Consider the following 22,628-nt stretch of genomic DNA (forward strand, 5'->3'; position numbering starts at 1 on the left):
CATGCGCGTGCGCGTCCTGCACTCCGGGTCCGGTCTGAATTGGATGTTACGATGGGGACAGGGTGGAGGGGGAGTGGGGAAGAACGGGATCGCCATACCCAAGTTGGGGTACGACGGGGCCTAAGGACCCCGGTCTGCGCGCTCGCTCGGCGGGAGTCTGCACGCCCAGGCCGGGCATCTGGTGGGCTCAGGCCCTGTGGGTGGCAAGAAGGGAAACAGAGACGGTCAGGTTGGTGGTGGCCAAGGATGCTGGTTTATTTTAACGCCTTCTCAGCCAGTCCAGGACATTTGTCTCCCAGATTTCACGTGGGGAGACTGCCTAACCACCCCTTCCCCTCACCTTCTTTACCAACCCTCCCCTCTCTCCCCTAAAACCCGCCAAACCACTCATCTTCTAAGTGACTCCATCACCACCACCGGCCACCGGAATCTGCGGCCTCATTGCTCCAGCCCGCCCCACTCGACCGTCAGACTCGCTCATCGAACTCTTTGATTAACCCTTTCTGTGTTCATCCCACGGAAAACTGTGTGTCCGGCAGGGGGAGGGGAGGAGGGAGGCGAGAGGCAGTTACCTCTCCTCCATCTCCTCCCACCGCCCATGCCTCCCACTCGCACCCCCATCCCATTGCCCCTCACCCCCACCCCTCCACCCACACACCCGCCCCCCCGCCCTGGGTGGGGAGGGGTAGAGATCCTCTAGAAATTACCATTGCTGTTTGGCTTTGGCCCTTTAAAAGGCGGGGCTGGGGGCGTGGCCTCCCGCCAGGGCCCGGCCCCGCCCCGCTCCGGCCCCGCCCCGCTCCGGCCCCGCCCCTCGGCTCCCCACGCCTTCATTGTAAATAGACACTTTTGTACTGGGTTTGAGCCAGGGGACGTGGGGAGTCTTTTTTGTTTTTTTTTTTCTCCCCCATTATGTTGGCATCTCAGGCCACTGGAGGCATGGCCCACGCAAGGTGTGTCCCCCTTTACCTGTCCCCAGCGCTGAGAATTTCAGACATCAGTATTACCCCTGGAGGGCTGCGTGTGGGGGGCCGGGGGGGGGGGGTGAGCGGGAGCTGGGCGCGGCGGGGCGCGGGAGCGGGGTCGCCCTCCCGGCTCAGCCGGGCTCGGGTCTGGGTCCTCCCTCCCTGTGTTGGGCCAGCGCGGTCAGAGGAGAGGCGAGCAGGAGTTGGGCTGTCTTTGGATGGCTCAGTCCTTCCCGAGACGCCCCGAAGCTAGCCTCTGCCTCCCCCCTGGGACTGCGGCCATGCCTCCAAGGCCTTCGTCATTCACCCCCCACACACACACCCCTCCTCTAACCGATTCCTTCCATCCTCCGAGACCGGCGCCGCCGCCCACCTCCCCCTGCCACCTCCGGAAGCTCTCGGCTGGGGCCACCGCCCTCTCCTCCTCTCCCCCTCCTCCCCGCCATCGCCATGCCTGGGCCACGCCCACCCCACCCACCCACCACCCCCAGTGTCCGTTGTGTGACCTAGTGCACCATGTATTAGCTTTCATGGACCCCGCCCCCACCACACCCCCTCCCCCCCCCCCGCACCCCTTCTCCCTCGGTGACTTCACCTTTTTTTGCCGCTATAAACGCCATCTCAGCATCTGTGTCTAATGTTGTCTTTTTTGCTTGACATCACACACTCCTTCTTAACCCATCCCCCGTCCCTCTTCCCTCCTCCCTGCAACTCCACCTTCATCCTCAAATTCTCTCCCCCCCCCTCCTTTCCCTCAGGGCTCTGGTCATGTGGTCATGTAGGGGTGTGGGGAGGGGGGGGACATCGGAGGATGGTCCCAAATCGGAGAAGAGGGGCCCGATGGATTGTACTCTTGTGGGCCAGGTGAGCGTCCAGAGGTTCCCCCCCACCCCCAACCTGGGTCTCCGCGTCCAAGGTGACCAGCCCTGCACACAGAGCTGCAGTTCTCCGGACAACTCCACTGCGCACGCCCACACAAGTCCAAGCAGAATCGGGATAGGCTGGAGGCAGGTGAGATAGGGGTTTTAGAACCCAGTGCTGCCATGTTATCCCAAGCCTTTGCTCCTCTGAGCCTCAGTCTCTTCGTCTGTGAAATGGGATTTTTTACCAAAAATTCCTACATCACTGTGGTTTGTGCTTAAGATTCCATGCATCATACATCATTCACTATTTTTTTTTTCTGGTGGCACGAGGGTTTGAATTCAGGCCCTCACAGCTTGCTCAGTTGGTGCTTTACCATCTAAGTTACACCTCCAGCCTAGCTTTTTTTTGCAAGTTATTTGGGAGATGGAATCTCTTGGACTTTTCTGGCCAGGCTGGATTTGAACCTGAATCCTCCAGATCTCAGCCTTCTGAGTAGCTAGAATTATGGGTGTGAGCCGCCAGCACGCCACTCATCACTCACTTTTGGTTTTTGTTCAAAATGCTGCACACCTACTATACGTTAAGGCACTGTTCTAGGTGCTGGGGGATAAAACAATGAACAAAACACACTTCAATGTCTCTCCACAAAGGGGCAGGAAACATTCAGGCTGTGAAAGGTCATTTGGCACCCAACAGGATAGACATGTGCTTTTTTTTTTTTCCTCTCATCCCATTGTTTTGTCTCCCTGTATTGATCATTTTGTACAGCTCTCCAATAATGTTATAAATGCCTAGATAATCCTGGGCAGGAAAAAAAAAAGATGCCCCACCCCTGTGTGGAATCCCTTAAGTTCTTCCTTAGTAGCAGACCCTGGCACATGAAATGAAAATTGGCAATCATAAACCAGTGGGCAGATCTGGCAAACACACAACCTACTTATAAACCCTGAGGAGCATTTTGTGTGAATGTGTCTCGGGACTTCTTGAAAACGAGGGCTTGGAGAGCAACTCAAGAAATCCAGTATGGATCTTTGGTTGTGATTGACAGCAAGTCCTAAAGGATCCAGGAGATCAAATCCCCTGTCCCAAGGCAGGTCAGCCTCAGCCTTTTCCCAACCCCAGGCTGGCCCTGAAAGTGACATACCCACCTCCTGAATGGACTGGAGTTTGAAGCCTCTGAGTCAATGCTTAAGACGAATCCTCCTCTTGTGGAGGTGTTCACCAGGCTGCAGGGCAGGTGAGGAAGTTTGTGATGGCGACAAGAGGTGGATGGTGGCTGTGTGGAGGTGGGGCAAGGCTCTCTTTCATCCTCTCCCAGTCTCCACCTTGAGAAAACACATTATTCCAAAGCTGTACTTACCTTCTGAAATATTCCATAAGGATTCCACAGGTGGAGCACTCCATCAACACTGGAGAGAGAAAAAATGCTTAACACATGGCGGTAATTAAGAGATCCTTCCAAGTGAAAAATAATAGCTAATTCTAGAGTAGAGTGGAAGAGAAGAGGGGTATGAGAGGAAAAGGAGGGCCCGTGTTTAGATAAGGGGACAGAGATAAAGCCTGGTGCTGGTGGCTGACACCTGGAATCCTAGCTCCTGAGGAGGCTGAGATATGTGGATCAAAGCCAGCCTAGGCAGGAAAGTCTGGGAGATTCTTATCCGTAATTAAGCACACACACACACACACACACACACACACACACACACACACACACACACACACACACACACACACACACACACACACACACACACACAAAACCAAAACCAGAAGTGCAGTTGTGGCTCAAATGGTAGAGTGCTCTCCTTGAGTACAAAAGCTCAGGGACAGGACCCAGGACCTGAGTTCAAGCCCCAGGTCTGGCATACCAAAAAATAAGAAGAGGAAGATCAACATGGCAATGACTTAGGAAATGTTCATTAATTCCACAAACATTTATTAAGCATTTACTATGTTCTGGGCCCCAGAGATCTATTGATAACCAGGGCAAGTCACCATTCTAATGTATTGCAGTCCATAAGCCTTGTATCCTCCACTCGGTGCATTTAGGGTCCTCAGGTCGACAAGGCTGTGAACCACGGGCACCTGTAGTCCTAGCCCGTGACTATATTACCAAACTGTGCAGAATCAGGAAAGATGGAGAATTTTTCTGCCCAGAAGCTGGCTACTTGAAAAGAATGGGGTGTGGATTGGAGGTACTTTCGACGTTGCTATGGAGCTTTGAGAAAGTCTCCTGAACTTGCTGGCCAAGGAAAGATGGAGTCAGGATGAAGGTGAGTAATGGGGGAATTCCTATGAATGGCGGGTCCCTTAAAGCCTCCAGACTCTCCTGATGGGAAGCAGAGGGGAGGGCACAGAGACAGACCAGTGCAGACCTTAGGAGAACTACAGAAGGCAGATAGAAGACACAAGACAGGATATTCGTAGAGGCAGACTACCCTAGATGTGGTGCTGACATGGAGGAAGGAGGGAAGAAGGGGTCCAAGTGACATTGTGGGGGTATAGGTACTTCCAGAGCTACGTCGTTGGTTAAGAGAGGCAGGAGAGAGATGGGCTTGGATGTGCACAACATAATCTCGGCAACTGGAAAAACAGGATCACTGTCCGAAGCTGGCCCAGGCCAAAGCAAAAGACCCAATCTAAAAATACAAACTAATAAATATCTAATTAAATAAAACCAAACATAACTAAAAGGGAAAGGACTGGGCCAAAAGCATTTCCCTAGCAAATGTGAAACCGCAAATTCAAATCCTAGTACCCTCAAAAAGAAACAAAACAGAGCCCCACATTTTCTAAAACTCCTGTGTAACCTGAGTACCTGTATTTTATCAGGCAATCCTAGAAGGAGAATAAAGAAAATACCAGAAGAACTAAGGCAGAGAATGGGAGCATCCGGCATCTGGAAGGTTAACTCTGGAATTAGGATGACTAGTTCACAGCCCCTAACTAACATCAGTTCTGGGTCTCTTAGTCTCCTGACTCTCTTGTTTCTTAAGGCACCTTCTCTTTTTTCCCCCCTGGAATCTGCCCCAACACAGCAAAAAGCCCTTAACTGGAGGTGTGGCTCAGTGGTAGAGAGTCTAACTAGCAATTGCAAAGCTCTAAGTTCAGGTCTTATGCAGAAAGAATGCTCCATTGGTGGGTGACCTTAGTAAATGGCCAGTCAGGGACTTAGTCCTCTTAGCTTTGTTGGTGGTGAGATCAATTGTGGGTATGAACCACAGTTCCCAGGTCTGAGTAGCTAGGATTACAGATTAGAAGCACCCCTGTGGAGTATGGGTGGGGGGGGGGCGGGAGGGGAAGCAGCTCCATGTCTGTGTTTCTTTCTCCCTCACTGTGTACCCATCATGGCTCAGCATCTATTTGGGACAGTATAAGCAGAAAATAACTTTTTCTTTTGCTGGTTCAGGGGCTTGAACTCAGGGCCTGGATGTTGCAGTGTCCCTGATCTTTCTGTGCTCAAGGCTAGCGCTCTATCAGTTGAGTCACAGCTCCATTGACAAGGCAGCTGTTTGCAGGGGCGGGGGGGGGGAGCGGGGGGGGGGGCGGGTGGTGAAGAGAATGCCTTTCTTTTTCCATTCACCCTGGTTTAGAAATTCAAGCTTCGCGCGAAGCGTTCTGATTGGTGAAGTCAAACTCCGACCGCACGGCCTTCTGGGAAATGTAGTTTTCTCCTCCCAGCCTCCGCGAGAAGAGACCACAATGAAGGGGTCCCAACTTTGTCTCCGTTTTGTTGCCTGCGCTCTTCTCCCTCCATTTCTGTGTCTACGCGCACATGTTTCTCATTTTCAGTCTGTCGTTTTTTTATTTTTTAAGCCTTTTTCATTCGGGTTGATTTTAGTTTTTTTCACCTCCTTTGCCTTCGCTGCCCTTTTTCGTGGTTCTTGGCTGTTCGACCAGTGCCTGTCTTTGTAAGTCTTCTACCTCGTCCTCGTCTAAGTTGCAGCTTCAGAATTGAGGGGCGTCTCTCTTCTGACCTTCACCCTATGCTCAGTTAAACCAAAGGTCCAGAGCTGTAAGGAGGAAGAGAGAAGTGGGGAGACTGCAAGCCCAGGTTCCACAGAGGCCAGGAAGACTATCAGGGTCTTTAGTTTCTCAGCTGCTTCCCCTGCAGGTGGGGGCGGAAAGAGCACTTAGTGTGCTGCAGCTGTGCAAGGATTGGGAAACCAGTGAGGGGCAAAGCAGGACCCATCATTGGTCAGCTATAAATGACCACTCAATCTGCTCTCTGCCACAGTGGCTTCCTCCAATGAACCCAGTGAGCCTGCAGGGGAAAGGAGCTACAACCTTCACAGGAAGTATACAGGCATTCAAAAACATTCCTGAAGCACCTACTATGTGCCAGGCACTGTTCTAGACATGAGATAGAAAACAACAACAACAACCAGAAAAAAACCACAATTCCCTGTGTTAGGGAGCTTACGTTCCACTGAAGGAAATAAATAATCAATAAAATAAACTGGGCACCAGTGGTGCATGCCTATAATCCCAGCTACTTGGGGAGCAGAAATAGGAAGACTGAGATCCAAGACCACCTCAACAAAAGCATGAGAGTCTGTCTGGAAAACAAACCAAAGCACAATGCCTGGCTCAAGTGGTAGAGAACATGGTTAGCAAGCACAATATCCTGAGCTCAATCCCTAGTACTGCCAAAAGAAAAAAGAAAAGAGGGCTGGGAAGGTGGCTCAGTGGTAGAGCGCTTGCCTTGCATCCATGAGGCCCTGGGTTCAATTCCTCAGCACCACATAAGCAGAAAAAGCCAGAAGTGGTGCTGTGGCTCAAGTGGTAGAGTGCTAGCCTTGAGCTGAAGAGCTGAGGGGACAGCTCCCAGGCCCAGAGTCCAGGACCCACAACTGACAAAAAAAAAAAAAAAAAAAAAAAAAGAAAAAAGAAAGAAAGAAAAAATAAAAATTCACATAAAAATGATAACTTGGGGGACTGGAAAGGTGACTCAGTGGTAGAGCGCTTGCCTTGCATGCATGAGGCCCTGGATTTGATTCCTCAGCACCACATAAGCAAAAAGAAAAAAGCCAGAAGTGGCGCTGTGGCTCAAGTGGTAGAGTGCTAGCCTTGAGCTGGAGAGCTGAGGGATAGCGCCCAGGCCCAGAGTTCAGGCCCACGACCAGACCCCCCCCCCAAAAAAAGAGAGAACTTGCCTTGTGTTTGGTTTATGGACATGGTTAAAATTAAGTACAGGATAAAGATATATAGGATAGCCCGGCCCCAGTGGCTCACATCTGTAATTCTAGCTACTCAGGAGGTTGAGATCTGAGGATCACAGTTCAAAGCCAGCCCAGGTAGGAAAGACTGTGAAACTCTTATCTCCATTAAACTACCAGAAAACCAAAAGTGATGCTGTGGCTCAAAGTGGTAGCCTTGAGCAAAAAGAGCTCAGGGACAGCACCCAGGCATAACCAACAAAAATTGAAGAAAGAAAGGAGGGGGGAGAGGGAGAAGGGAGAGAAGAAGGAAGGAAGGAAGGAAGGAAGGAAGGAAGGAAGGAAGGAAGGAAGGAAGGAAGGAAGGAAGGTCAAGATAAATAAAAAGTAGGTATCTAGGTTGGGGATGTAGCCAGTTGTAAAACACTTACTTAACATGTGCAAAGGCCCTGGCTTCCATTCCCAATATCACAACATATTTAAGAACCTGAATCAGGCACTGGTGGCTCATACCTATAAACTAGGCTACTTAGGAGGCTGAGATTTGAGAATTGCAGTTCAAAGCCAGCCTAGGCAGGAAAGTCCATGAGACCTTTATCTCCAATTAACCACTAGAAAATAGGAAGTAGTGCTGTGGCTTCAAAGGGTAGAGTACTAGCCTTCAGCAAAAGTGCTCAGGGACAGGGCTATGACTGTGGCTTAGTGGTTGAGTGCTTGCCTAGCATGCATAAAACCCTGGGTTCAATTTCTCAGTACCACATCAACAGAAAAAGCTGGAAGTTGCGCTGTGGCTCAAGTGGTAGAATGCTAGCCTTGAACAAAAAGAAGCTCAGGGATAGTGCCCAGGCCCCTAGTTCAAGCCCAAGAACAACAACAAAAATACCCTGGTTATAGTTAGAATCAGTCTTAAAGATAAGATTACTCTGGTTAAGACCAGGGCTAGGGTCTGGGAAGGTGGCTCAGTGGTAGAGCGCTTGCCTTGCATGCATGAGGCCCTGGGTTTGATTCCTCAGCACCACATAAGCAAAAAGAAAAAAGCCGGAAGTGGTGCTGTGGCTCAAGTGGTAGAGCTCTAGCCTTGAGCTGAAGAGCTGAGGGACAGAGTCCAGGCCCAGAGTTCAGACCCCACAATTGGACCAAAAAAAAAAAAAAGACCCGGGGTAAGCCGGGCACCAGTGGCTTACACCTGTAAACCTGTAATCCTACCTACTCAGGAGGCTGAGATATGAGGATAGTGGTTCAGCCTGGGCAGGAAAGTCTGTGAGACTCTTATCTCCAATAAACCACTAGAAAACCGGAAGTAGCGCTGTGGCTCAAGCAGTAGAGTGCTAGCCTTGAGCTGAAGAGCTGAGGGACAGCGCCCAGGCCCAGAGTTCAAGCCCCATGACTGACCCCCCCCCAAAAAAAAAAAAAAAAAAACCAAGACTAAGACTGAGTTAAGGTAACAGCTTGGGTCAAGAGCAGGGTCTAGAATCAAGGTTTCAACTTGGGATATAAGTGGGTCATGATTAAGCTGGGCGCCCGTGGCTCATATCTATGGTCCTAGCCAATTAAGAGACTGATATCTGAGGATCACAGATTGAAGCCAGCCCAGGCAAGAAAGTCTGTGAGACTCTTATCTTCAGTTAGTCATAGAAAAAGCTGGAAGTGGCACTGTGGCTCAAGTGGTAGAGTTCTAGCCTTGAGCAAAATGGAGTCCACAGTTTGAGCTACAGGACCAGCCTAAACAGCAACAACAACAAAAAAAAGTTAGAGCTGGGAATGTAGCTTAGTGGTAGAGTACTTGCCTAGCATGCATAAAGCCCTGGGTTCAATTCCTCAGTACCACATACACAGAAAAAGCTGGAAGTGGTGCTGTGGCTCAAGTGGTAGAGTGCTAGCCTTGAGCAAAAGAAGCTCAGGGATAGTGCCCAGACCTAGAGTTCAAGCCCCAGTTGACAAAAAAAAAAAAAAAAAAAACACAGGTGAAGTTAAGACTCAGGTTGAAGTAAAATGAACCTTAAGCATCGGCCACTTCTTCATAGGGCATGAGTTGCATTATGATGTGATTTCATTTGGACTGATGTTGGTAGAAAATGCATAGCTGCACAAGGCTGGGGCATTTTAGTACTGGAGTCTTGTCAGCTTGTGAGTGGTGAATGGAGCTAGGGTAAGGTAATGTGAACTGCTGTAACAAGTAAGCCCAGACATCTCCATGGCAACAGCAGGTGAGTGGCTGCCACACATCAATACAGTGTGAATCCACAGCAGATACCCATACTTCGGTTGAACCATAGTTAACATGCTTCCCAAGGAAGGGGAAGGTGGAGGACACCCCTCCTCTCTGCCCAGGGTCCTCCTGACAGCCCAGAAGTGACACATATCCCCCGGTGAATCTTTTATGTGTGAACATTGAGTTCCCCAGGAATGTAGAAAGTGCCTTTGGGATGGGAAGAGTAGAATTCACAGCCCTGGAGACAATGGACAGAGATAAAGGTTGGCATTCTGAGATGAGCGGAGCTAGGGGGTTGAGAAGGGGCCACATCAGAGATCCAAAAAGATGGCAGAAAGACACTAAGAAAACAGGGGAAGCCGGCCGCTGGTGGCTCACGCCTGTAATCCTAGCTACTCAGGAGGCTGAGATCTAAGGATCTCGGTTCAAAGCCAGCCCAGGCAGGAGAGATCGTGAGACTCCTATCTCCAATAAACCACCAGAAAACCGGAAGTGGCACTGTAGCTCAAGTGGTAGAGTGCTCGCCTTGAGCTGAAGAGCTGAGGGACAGCGCCCAGGCCCAGAGTTCAAGCCCCCACGACAGACCAAAAAAAAAAAAAAGAAAACAGGGGAACTCAGACTAGGAAAAGTGGAAAGAGATCAGATGGAGGGTAGAACTCAAGAAAGGGGCCAAACCCAGAAGCCAAGGTGAGGAGGGCAGAGACCCAGAGTTAGAGGGGGCAATGGAGACTCAGACAGGAAGGAAGATGGAGATACAGAGAGGAGCCAAAAACCAAGAGGAACAGGACTGGGAATGTGGCTTAGTGATAGAGTACTTGCTTAGCATGCATGAACTCCTGGGTTCAAACCCTTGGTACCACAGAAATCAAATTCTGAACAAAATTAAGAAAAAAAGAAAATCCAAGAGGAAGACTGCAGGCGTGAGAGGTATAGCTCAGGGGAAGAACTTGCCTAGCATAAAAGCCCTTAGCTCAGCCCCTGTGTGTGGCTCACACCCGTAATCCAAGCTAGTCAGAAGGCTGAGATCTGAGGATGGAGATTGAAGGCTAACCTGAGCAGAAAAGTGTCAGAGACTCTTATCTCCAATTGACCACCAAAAAGCAGGAAGCAGTGCTATGACCCAAGTAGTAGAGCCAAGCCTTGAGTGACATGGATGAGAGCTTGACAACCTGAATTCAAACCCCACCATAATTGGCGCCTACTCCAAAAACGAGGAGGAGATAAAGGAAGAGGAAGAAAAGGAAGGAAACAAAGAAGAGGACTAGGCTGGGCTCTGGTGGCTCACGCCTGTCATCCTAGCTACTCACAAGGCTGAGAACTGAGGACCACAGTTCAAAGCCAGCCTTGGCAGGAAAGTCCAGAAGACTCTTATCTCCAATGAACCACCAGAAAAGCAGAAGTGGTGCTGTGGCTCAAGTGGTAGAATGCTTGCCTTGAGCTGAAGAGCTGAAGAATAGCGTCCAGACCCAGAGTTCAAGCCCCATGACCACCAACAACCAAAAAAAAAAAAAAAAAAAAAAGAGGAGGAAGAAGAGGAAGAGAAGGAAAAGGAGGAAAGAAGAGCTAGAGGGGGAGGAGGAGGAGATGGCAGCTCTGGAATCCATGTCTCCCAGCACCCCAAAAATAAATAAATAAAATGCAATACTAAGGGTTACTTGAAAGGGACACAGACAGGCGGAGTGGGTGGAGAGACAGAGACATAGAGACAGAGAGAAACATCAAGGAGTGAGGAGACATACACTGAGAAGAGAAGGTAGAGACTCAGAGAGCAAAGAGAGAACCAGAAACAGGGAAACTCAGGAGACATAGGAAACCCCTCCTGACCTTTCTGGGCCACCCTGGTCCTCTCTCCTTTCTTGGGGGGGGGTGGTAAAGCGGCTCACCCTCGCCCTGGGTGCTTGTAAGTGATGTAGCTCATTTTTAAATTTTTAATAGATGGAATCTCATTTTTCTTCCTTTTTTTTTTCTTGTCTGTAGTGGGGCTTGAACTCAGGGCCTAGACATTGTCCCTGAGCTCTTTATCCTCAAGGCCAGTGCTCTACCAGTTTGAGCCACAACACCACTTCTGGTTTTCTGGTGGTTCATTTGAGATGAGTTTCCCGGACTATGGCTTTGAACTGAGATTCTCAGGATTATAGGCATGTACCACCAGAGTCTGGCTCATTTTTCTTTATCCCTTTAATTTTATTTTTGTTTTGTATCTTAAAGACAAAGGAGAGGAGACTCTACCCAGTTTCAAATACACACACATACACACAGAACTTAACCCTTTCTTGCTAAAGAGTGTGGAAACTGCTCAGGACTAAAGCAAATGTAGCTGTCAAGGGGACTATGCTGGGAATGGGGCTTAGTGGTACAGAGTGCCTGCCTAGCATGCATGAAGCCATGAGTCTATTCCTCAGTCCCACATACACAGAAAAAGTGCCAGAAGTGGTGCTGTGGCTTAAGTGGTAGAGTGCTTGCCTTGAGCTGAAGAGCTCAGGGATAGCGCCCAGACCATGAGTTCAAGCCCAAGGACTGGAACATACACATACCCTCACAAACAAAGGAGACTATGCCTCGAATAACCCCACATAACCCCAAAAAGCATTTTACTCTGCCTGGAAATGTTACAATAAGACAGAGAGCACTGCCAGGTGCCCGATAGTTGAACTACTTCAGAGTCTCAGGCAGGAAGATTCCCAAGTTCAAGGCCAGTCTGGGCACAGATATACAATCACTGTCTTCAAACCAAAATACAAACGAAACAACTAGAGGTGCAGCTTAAGTGACGGGAGCACTTGCTTTTCCTACCATGAGCTAGTCCTGGTGTTCAATCTCCAGAAGAAAAAATATGAAAACAAAAACATAAATCCCTCACTAATAAAAGGGTAGGGGGGTGTCCAAGGTAAGCAAAGATCTCTGGGTCACGTGGCCTATAAGTCTTTGGGGCAGCTTGCACCTGTTGAACCTCCTCGGTAAAGTCTACAGGACCCACACTCCTCCACAATTGAGTTCAGGATCTAGGGCAAGAGAGAGTGGAAGATGAGGACAGGGTTGATTTGCCCAGCTCCAGACCTGAAATTAACAGAATGGTGTAGCCTAGCATCTTCATGCCTGTGATTGGAGGACTTGTAAGGGCGCGGCCCAGCATCCTCATACCTGTGATTGGAGGCCTTGTGGGGGCGCGGCCTAACATCTTCACACCTGTGATTGGAGAACTCGTGGGGGCGTGGCCTAGCATCCTCGTGCCTGTGTTTGGAGGCCACATAGGGGCCTAGCCATTCCATGGGGCGCGGCCTCGGTGCCCTGGTCTGCTGGAAAGGGTGAATAGTATTACCTAGGTCTGGAACCTGATTGGGGGCCTAGCTGATTGGGGGCTGTGGAGGATGTAAAAAAAAAGTGGTAATTTTGTAACAGAAGATGACCAATATGATCGACCTTCGGCAGTGAATTAAGTAGGTCACAAATCGCACACAGACACACATAAAAGATGAACTTCATACCTGGCACTTGTCCTCCCAATATCCTGCAATCTAGGAACTGTGGTTGCCTCTGTGTTACAGGCAAGGGAAGGAAGCACAGAGTAGCTATGGACTCTCCCCAAGTCCACGCAGCATGGGGGCCACAAGCTAGGGATTGAGCCACACAAACGCTTAATTCCAAGTCTTTGTTTTCATTTCATCAAAACTCACATACTCCCATGGCCTCCTTTGGGAGCAGTTACAGGGAAGGAAGTAACGTGTTTAAACACAGCAAGACTTGCAGCCTGGCGGGACCACCCTCTCCCCACACCTACGGGACTCCAACCCCAGCCCTGCCCAAAAGCCTATAATGTCAGGTGATAATCTGCCTGGACCCCCTTTTCTGGATGCCAAAGAAAGGACCAGAGATTCTGGTTGCTAGAAAGCTCCCAGGATGGGTTTTAGGGAATCATTGAAAATTAAAGACTGTGGTAGCTTGGCTTGAGTCCTGGCCTAAATTTAGATACAGACACTTCAAAATTGGCACCTTGATTTTGTCACTGGCTCCCTGTGTGGCCCTAGAAAAATCAAATGCCCACTTATATATTTGGATTATTTGTGGGTTGTGAAGACAGTTTTTCTGTATGTGTGTGTGTGCACACGCGCGTGCGAGTGCACGCCTTTCCTGGGATTTGAACTTAGGGCCTGGGTGCTGTCCCTGAGCATCTTTTACTAAAGGATAGCACTTACCACTTGAGCCACACCGCACTTCTGGCAATTTTGCTGGTTAATTGGCAGTAAGAGTCTCACAGATTTTCCTGCTTGGGCTGGCTTCAAATTGTGATCTTCAGATCTCAGCCTCCAGAGTAGCTAGAATGATAGAAGTGAGCCACCAGCACCTGGCTTAGTTGCTAGTGTTTTTTTTTTTTGTGTTTTTTTTTTTTTTTTTGCCAGTTCTGGGGCTTGAACTCAGGGCCTGGGCACTGTCCCTGAGCTGCTTTTGCTCAAGGCTAGCATTTTACCACTTGAGCCACAGCGCCACTTCCAGCTTTTTCTGTGTATGTGGTTCTGAGCCATCAAACCCAGGGCTTCATGCATGCTAGGCAAGCACTCTACCACTGAGCCACCTTCCCAAACGTAAGTGTTGGGTTTTGTTTTAAGCACTAAGCCTAGTACCAACTTGATTCTCTGTAGGTGCGAATTATTGTTCCATGGTTGACTCCCATTTACCAAGGGGTATAGACCAAACCTGCCCGTCAGAAATTTGTGCAGCAAGGGAAAGACCTGCAATGACACATTCTCCATTAAGGATAAAAGAATGTTCATCGCATTGCTCCTGGCTTAGAACACCCCCCCCATCCCAGCCCCCCTCCCACAGCATGGGAACTTTGCCCATCATGACTCCTGGAAAATAAAATCCCAGATTCTGAACCGGCCATATCTCAAGGTCACCCTAATTACAAGGGTATTTCCTAGTACACCACTATAAAACAGCCACTGTCCAGTTCATCTCATCCTTCCACAAATACCCCAATACTTCTCTGAGACAGGATCTGGCTATGGAAGCTAGATTGCCCTTAAACTCCAGATGCCTCCTGCCTTGGCCTCTTGAGTGCTGAGATTACAGCATGTACCACAGCCCTGGCTTCTTTCTAGCACTTAACGCTGTTAATTTACTTCTGCTTGTATTTACAAGTTCCCTGGTGGCTCACGCTTGTCATCCTAACTACTTGGGAGGCTGAGATCTGAGGATTGAGGCCAACCCTAGCCAGGCAGGTAAACTGGTGAAACTTTCATCTCCCATTAGCCAGCAAAAGCCAGAAGTGGAGCGGTGGCTCCAGTGCTAGCTCCTGAATCAGGCTCTTACTTTGGTGTTCAAACCCCAGGACTGATACATACACAAAAGAAAGCAGTTCCTGACTTAAGGAACTATGCAGTTTGAACCTCTCCAGAGATATTTTCTTTGTTTCTCTTCCAGCCCCTTTCTTACTAAAATGTTTTTCAGCAGAAGAGCCAGGAGTTTTCTGTTTCCTTCCTTTTAACTGGAGGCATTTCTGGAATTATTACAATGTATCCTCAACTGGATCTTGGAGTCTCATAATGTTCTTGCCAGGATGTAATCACAAAGGGCCCCAGACACCTGTGCAAACGGCTGGGCTCCTTAAGGAAGCAACCACCTCCAGTAAGGACAGAAACTTCTGGCACCATTGCCCCTCCCCCCATGGGATACCCACTTCCCCCTTATACCCTGCACAAGAAAGAGAGGCCCAGTATACTAGGTTTGCTCAAAATCCAAGTCAAGGATCATCCAACCATTGCCAGTCACCGGTGGCTCACACCTATCATCCTAGGTAGTCAGGAGGCTGAGATCTGAGGATCATGATTTGAGGCCAGCCAGGGCAGACAAATCTGAGTGATTCTTTTCTCCAATTAATCAGGAAAAAAAAGCCAGACGTGGAGGTGGGGCTTAAGTGGTAGAATTCCAACTATGAATGAAAAAAATTCGATGGGAACAGGAGGCCCTGAGTTGGACCCTGAGTAAGGGAAGAAAAGGAAAACAATCCTTGAATTGGATCATTGTCCTGTTGTTATTGGGAAGGTAGAATGCACGGCTTCTTAGGAGATGGATATAGGCTGAAATGTTACAATTCCTGGAACTCTCAATCGGTTTAACTGAATAATATGAGTAGGATATATGAGCATTATATTTACATAATGCAAAGTATTTGCACATGAAAATACTTACCTAGATAGAGCTCGACATCTGGCTACACAGGGATGTGCAGGAAGCAAATGCGGCAGGTGTTCAATCAGTGCCTGGGTCAGCACGGCATGGATTTTCCTTGTAATTAATTTCGCAACTTCTCTAGGTTTGAAAAGTTGGGGGCAGGTGGAGAATGAAGTGTGTGTGTGTGTGTGGGGGAATCTATGGTTGAGTTTCAAGGAATAAATACATAAATACATAAATACTGAGATTTTTCAAATAATCTCAATACTCAAGAAGGCTGGACAGAAGGACAAAGGAGACAGGGAAAGATTGGGAGTATGGCTTAAGCACTTGTTCAATCTCCAAATTAAAAAATTGCAAACCAAATAGTGGTCCATCCCAGCTCACAGACTTTAAAATTGTTCACAAAAATCTGGGCATCAGTAGTGCATGCCTATAATCCTAGCTGCTCAGGAGGCTGAGATTTGAGGATCACAATTCAAAGCCAGCCCAGATAAGGAAAGTCCATGAGACTCTTATTTCCAATTAACCAGCAAAAATCTAGAAGTGGAGTTACGGTTCAGGTGATTGAGCACAAGGAATGAAAAAAAAAAACTTAAGGGACTGCACCTAGGCCCTGAGTTCAAACCCCAATAAATAAACTCAGTAGCATACATAAGGCCCTAGGTTCAATCTCCAGCACCACAGATGAACTAATGGGGCTAGAATCGAGGCTCAAGTGGTAAAGCACCTGTCTAGCAAGCATACGCTCCTGGGTTCAGATTCCAGTAATGTGAAACAGATAGACAAAAATTTGGGTATCTAATGCTCGGATTAGTGGTGCACACCTGTAATACCAGTCTTCATGAGGCTGAAACAGGAGGATCAAGAGTTTAAGGCAGCCTTAAACAAAGCAAGGTACTCAGAAACAAAAAAAAAAAAAATAGAAAACTTGGGTGTCTGCTCTCATTGGGGTATCTGTGCCACTCCCAGATTCATGTAGGAACTCGGATGGGTGACTAAGCCATAAGGGCACCATATCCGTGGAATTAGGGTAATCATAAATGAAATCAAAAGAAGGGGGTTCGGCCAGCTTGCCCTTCTGCTTTCTCTTCTGTGGGGACAAAGCATCCAAGGCCCGACTGGGAGTCAGACAGTGGATCCTCAGCAGCCGCGCCGGCCAGCACCTTGACCTTGAACTTCTCAGTCTGAAGAACTGTAAAAATAAACTTTTGTTGTTTATAAGTGACCCAGTCTCTGGTATGTTGTTATAGCAACAGAAATAGATTGAAGCAGTGTTTGTGAATGATTTTGGAAAGCAGATTCACAGTGTTCCAACAAAAAAAATTAAAGAGATGAAAACACCCCCTTATCCCAAATGGTAGAAATAAATATGTTTGGTAGTTATACATTAAAAAAAAAAAAAAAAGCCGGATGCCAGTGGCTCACGCCTGTCATCCTAGCTCCTCAGGAGGCTGAGATCTGAGGTTCATGGTTCAAAGCCAGCCTGGACAGGAAAGTCCATGAGACTCTTACCTCGAATGAACCACCAGAAAACCAGAAGTAGCACTGTGGCTCAAGTGGTAAAGTTTCATCCCTGAGCTCTTTTGTTTTAGGCTAGTCTCTGTCACTTGGAGCCATAGCTCCACTTCTGGTTTTCTGGTGATTCATTGGAGATAAAAGTCTCAATGCAGCCAGGCTCCGGTTGGCACGCCTGTCATCCTAGCTACTCAGGATCTGAGGATCTCGGTTCAAAGTCAGCCCAGGCAGAGCCGGGCGGCGGTGGCTCACGCCTGTCATCCTAGCTCCTCAGGAGGCTAAGATCTGAGGATCACGGTTCAAAGTCAGCCCAGGCAGGAAAGTCTGTGAACATCTTATCTCTAATAAACCACCAGAAAACCGGAAGTGGCACTGTAGCTCAGGTAGTAGAGCGTTCGCCTTGAGCTGAGGGACAGTGCTCAAGCCCAGAGTTCAAGCCCTACAACCGACCAAAAAAAAAAAAGTCTCAATGTACTTTCCTACCCCAGCTGGCTTTGACTGTAATCCTCAGATTTTAGCCTCTTGTAGGTCATGTACACAGGTGTCTGGGGCCCTTTATAATTATGACCTGACCTGGCAAGAACCTTGTGAGACTCAGAAGATCCAGTTGAGGATACACAGTAACAATTTCAGAAACAGAAACAAGTATGAGCCCCTGGTGCCTGGCTCAAGGATGTTCTACTACGGTTTTGTGTGTGTGTTGGTACTGGGGTTTTTGAACTCAGGGCCTCACACTTGAGTCTCCTTGGTTACTCAGTCTGGCTTTTTGTTGATGAAGTACTAACAGGGTTTTGGGGATTTTTCTGCCCTGGCTAACTTCAAACAATGATCCTCCAGGTCTCAGCCTCCCGAGTAGCTAGGATTACAGTCAATCGGGTACTGTGCCTGACTTAAATGTATTTTTTTTTTCCCTGCTGGTCCTGGGGCCTGAACTCAGGGCCTGGATGTTATACCTGAGCTTCCTTTGCTCAAAGGCTAGTGCTCTACCTCTTGAGCTACAGCCTCACTTCCAGTTTTTGGGTGTTTAATTGGAGATAAGAAACTCATTTCTGTCGGGGTTATCTTTGAACTACAATCCTCAGATTTCAGCCTCGCTCCAGCTCCTGGCTGCAATGAATTTTTGACTTTAAGATTTTGGATTTACAGTGCGCTTACAGGAGATGACCCCATAGTAAATGGAGAAATATTAGCCCACACTGCAGATACTGTGTGTGATCCTGCCTCAAACACCGTTCATGAAAGTCTTCCCTGATACTCAGGAGGCCTTAGGTAGGAGGACTGAGATCTGAGGCCAGTCTTGGGTAAAAAGTTAGGTCTAGGGCTGGGAAGGTGGCTCAGTGGTAGAGTGCTTGCCTTGCATGCCTGAGGCCCTGGGTTCAATTCCTCAGCACCACATATGCAAAAAGAGAAAAGCTTGGAAGTGGCGTTGTAGCTCAAGTGGTAGAGTGCTAGCTTTGAGCTAAAGAGCTGAGGGACAGCGCCCAGGTCTAGAGTTCAGGCCCCACGACCGGACCCCTCCCCCCCCAAAAAAAGTTAGGTCTAACTGGGCTCTGGTAGCTGACAGCTGTAATCCTAACCACTCAGAAGGCTGAGATCTGAGGATGGAAATTCAAGACCAGCCTGGGTAGATAAGCCTGAGGAGACTGATCTCCAATGAACCATCAAAAAGCTGCAAGTGGAACTATCGTTCCAGTGGTAGAGCCCCACCCTTTTGTGAAAAAGGGACAGTGCCTTGCCCCTGAGCTCAAGGCACAGACAGACACACAAACACAGACAGACACAGACACAGACACACACACGATGTCTTCATTGGCCCTAAGGGGGTCTCTTTTCCCCTGATCTTTATTTTTCCCCCATCAAGCGTCTCTGAACACCCCCAAGTGCTGTTTTCTGGGCTGAAACAGAAAAAACATCCCATAAGTAAACACCCAGCGCCCCCAGGCCCCCAGGCCGGCGGGTGGGCGTGGCCTGGGCAGGGGCGGGGGCGGCCCCCAGGAGTAAACAGTAGGGCTGGTCAGTTTCTTGTCCATTTCACCTCCGGCTCTCCAGCGCTTTCCCCGGTGGCTGCAGGGAGGAAGAGGGCTTACCTGAAGAGGTGTGTCTTTCTCCCCGAAGACTGGAGCGGGAGGAAGGCCAGCCCCAGCCAAATAACAAGACTCCTAGAACAAAACAATTAATTAAGGGTGAGGTGGGGGTGTGTGGAGAGGCAAATAATGGAAAAAGAAAGAAGACAGACTGGCCACAGAATCTGGGCGTCTGCCAATCACAGGTGCAATTGTTTAGGGGGGAGGGGGGATTGCCATGAACCTTGAAGGCCTTGTCTATCCTTGCGTCTCAGACAGTGACCAGCACTGAGCCACTGGGGCCAGGCTCTGCTGTACACTGCATGCGTCCCTTCCTCCTCCAACTGAAGGCCACCTTGGCTTCCTATTGAGCTCTTGGCCCAGAGAGGTCCTCCCTTCCATCATGGTCTACTATAACAGAAAGCAGCCTCTGCTTCTTGTAGACCTCCACTCTGTGGGCCTCTATTCCTGCAGTCTCTTATCTTCTTGAGAAGGTCCACTGATGGAAGGCTGTGGGAAACTGAGGCACCCTGGAAGTGGATAACCCCTACCTTTCCCACTGGCCTTTACCTTCCCAGTGCCTTCTAAGCTTGTCTGCTTTCTTTTGAGCCAGTGGAGTCCCAGGGTCAGTGGGAGGGTATCTGAGACACCATCTGGAAACTTCCCTGAAGCCTCCAGGCCAACCATATGGATTTGTCAGCCCTTCTCCCTACCTCTCTAACCTTCCCTTTCATTTGTCTGCATGATGGGACTTTTCTAATGGCTTATTTCCCACCCCCTTACCCCCAGTGTTCCTTCTGGAACACAGGACCTTTGCACATGCTAGGTGACTACTTAGCCTACATGGTCTTAATGATCATGGTTCATGAGAATGTCCCAGGGACTAGGCTCTACGTTGGGGGGCTTTGTCACCACAAGCACAGTCCCTGAGGCTGGGGTACATATTGATGTCATCTTCAAGTAACAGATGAGGAGACTGAGGCTGGGAGAGGTTAAGTCCCCAGGTCACAGCTACTTGTCCAAGCAGGTAGTTAGGTCAGGTTTGAACTCCAGTCTGGGTGGATTTGTAGCCCACTCACTGCCAAGGTCCTCTGCCCCTTGTAACAATTCCCTGGAGGGCTGTGGGGGGTTCCATTCCAACTCTGCCATGGCTGTGTGACCCTGAGGACATTCCTAACCTCTCTGAGCTGCCTGTATTTCTCAAGTGGATAGAAGTGACCATTGGGTACAGATGATGTTTATCAAGTGCTGGGAACCACAGTACTTGTACCAGTCGGGCTCTTTGGTCTGGGATTGATGCTGTTTAACTCAGTGGTTGATTTAAAAAACAAACAAACAAACAAACTTGGGCTGGGAAGGTGGCTCAGTGGTAGAGCACTTGCCTTGCATGCCTGAGGCCCTGGGTTCGATTCCTCAGCACCACATAAGCAAAAAGAAAAAACAGGAAGTGGTGCTGTGGCTCAAGTGGTAGAGTGCTAGCCTTGAGCTGAAGAGCTGAGGGACAGTGCCTAGGCCCAGAGTTCAGGCCCCACGACCAGACCCAAAAAAAACAAAAACAAAAAACTTAAGGAGCTGAGTGCTAGTGGCTCACGCCTGTCATCCTCACTACTTAAGAGACTAAGATCTGAGGCTCACAGTTCAAAGCCAGCCCTTGGCAGAAAAATCTACGAAATGCTGTATCGCCAATGAACCACCAGAAAACTGGAAGGCGCTCAGGGACAGAGCCTAGGCCTTGAGTTCAAGCCCTACAATGGACCAAAAACAAAACAAAACAAACAAAAATACAAGGGCTGCATCTCACACACACACACACACACACACACACACACACACACACACACACACACTTTTTTAAGAACCTCTTTTTTTTTTTTTTTTCCGTCATGGGTCTTGAACTCTGGGCCTGGGCGCTGTCCCTCAGCTTCTCAGCTCAAGGCGAGTGCTCTACTACTTGAGCCACTGCCCCACTCCTGGTTTTCTGTGTGGTTTACTGGAGATAAAGAATCTCACAGACTTTCCTGTCCAGGCTGGCTTTGAACCGCAATCCTCAGATCTCAGCCTCCTGAGTAGCTAAGATTACAGGCATGAGCCATCGACCTTAGGAAAGTTTAAGGAGGACTTGCTTTGGTCCTACAGAACCCATTTCTACCACTTGCCAGCTGTGTGCCACTGGGCAGGTCTCTGTTTCTGAAGCTGCTGCTCATCTCTAAAATGGGAACAGATCTGTTTCCCCGTGTTACATTGTGGTGAGGAATCGATCCGATCCAGCAGGTAACTGGCTCAGGAGTGTAGACAGAGCAGTCCCTGCGGTCGTGGAGAAAGGGAGAGTAAGGAAAACATGAGGGGCAGAATTACCGGCTTGGGTCTAAGTTGAGCAGAGGGGAAACTGAGGCGTAGAGAGTAGAGGGCCGGAAGGCCCTCCTCCCACCTCCTCTCTGTGGGAGATTAGAATCACATGGGGTTTCTGGTCTGGGAGTGGGCACTTTAAATCCTAAGCTCCACCTTTTACTTAGAAGGGTCTTTGGAGTATAAAAGGGATGCAGCTCCCCTCTGCTCCACAGAAACACCTGCTGCTCCTGCGCTCCAGCCCCTGTCTCTTCCTCCCACCAGGCCCATCGCCAGCCTCTTCATGGATCTTCCGGCCTTCGACATGTGGAAAGATTACCTCAACCTCAGCCAGGTTGTCCTGGAACTGGTTCAACATCATCGGAGCTCCAAGCTGGAGGTCCAGGAGGAGGAGGCCGAGGAGTCAAGACCCCAAGTCCAGCTGCGGCCCAAGCAAGATCAGGGGCCAGGGGCCGGTGCAGAGTTGCCCACTCTGTGTAACTTTTGCAAACACAACGGAGAATCGCGCCATGTCTACACTTCCCACCAGCTGAAGACCCGGGAGGGCACCGTGGTGTGCCCCATCCTGAGGCACTACGTGTGTCCCCTGTGCGGGGCCACCGGGGGCCAGGCGCACACGCTCAAGTACTGTCCCCTCAACGGCAATGAGCAGTCACTCTATCGGCGAAGTGGACGCAACTCAGCTGGCCGCAAAGTCAAACGCTGAGGGTTGGGGGGGGGACGGGGAGTTGCCTACCACCACCCCTTCATTCCCCCCACACCCCGATCTTCCTTGTTCTAAGTTCCAAACCCCTCTCTTCTGCCATCTGTCACCTTACCCTGGATCTCCAGCCCCCCGCCCCCATCTTGACTGGGTACTGGAATGCTGGAGGCTGCAGGCAGCCAGGCCAGTCTGTCCATTGCCCTGTGGATCATGTACCCCCCCCCGCCCGGGGATTCCCTCTGGCCTCATGCTTCATGGATCTTCAGCCTTTTGGGGGACCCCACTGCTGGTGACACTTCATACTACTCCTGAGCGTCCATGGCTTGGGGAGTGGCGGCGATCATTGATTCCTCAGCCAGATGGGACCCCTTCCCCCCCCAGGAATTTGGACACGATGATGACCCTCATCCCTTGCGTCTTTGAACTTGCGAGATGACAGCCTGGCTTGAAGTCTTCCGCCGTCTTCACGATCACCTGTGGACCTTCATTTCTCCCCTGCCCCTGGCACGTGGCCATCTGTCAGGAACTGGGAAGGAGGACAGAAGGGACCTTGGAGAAGGGTGGCATGGCTTCGCAGAGCACCTCTGGGTGAGCTGACCTCCCTCCTCGCCCCGTTCCCTCCTTGTT

General features: G+C 49.5%; 1 protein-coding gene across 1 annotated transcript; it reads left to right on the forward strand.

The window, feature by feature from the left end:
• The first annotated feature begins 21,581 nt into the window (after positions 1 to 21,581).
• Positions 21,582 to 22,004, forward strand: LOC138812584 (nanos homolog 2-like). Its single transcript, XM_070000553.1, has one exon. It carries the CDS (start codon positions 21,582 to 21,584, stop codon positions 22,002 to 22,004), a length of 423 nt encoding a protein of 140 aa, XP_069856654.1.
• Positions 22,005 to 22,628: the final 624 nt, after the last annotated feature.

The sequence above is a fragment of the Dipodomys merriami genome, unplaced genomic scaffold, assembly GCF_024711535.1.
Source record: "Dipodomys merriami isolate MVZ:Mamm:240054 unplaced genomic scaffold, mDipMer1.0.p SCAF_57, whole genome shotgun sequence".
NCBI classification, from domain to species: Eukaryota; Metazoa; Chordata; class Mammalia; order Rodentia; family Heteromyidae; genus Dipodomys; species Dipodomys merriami.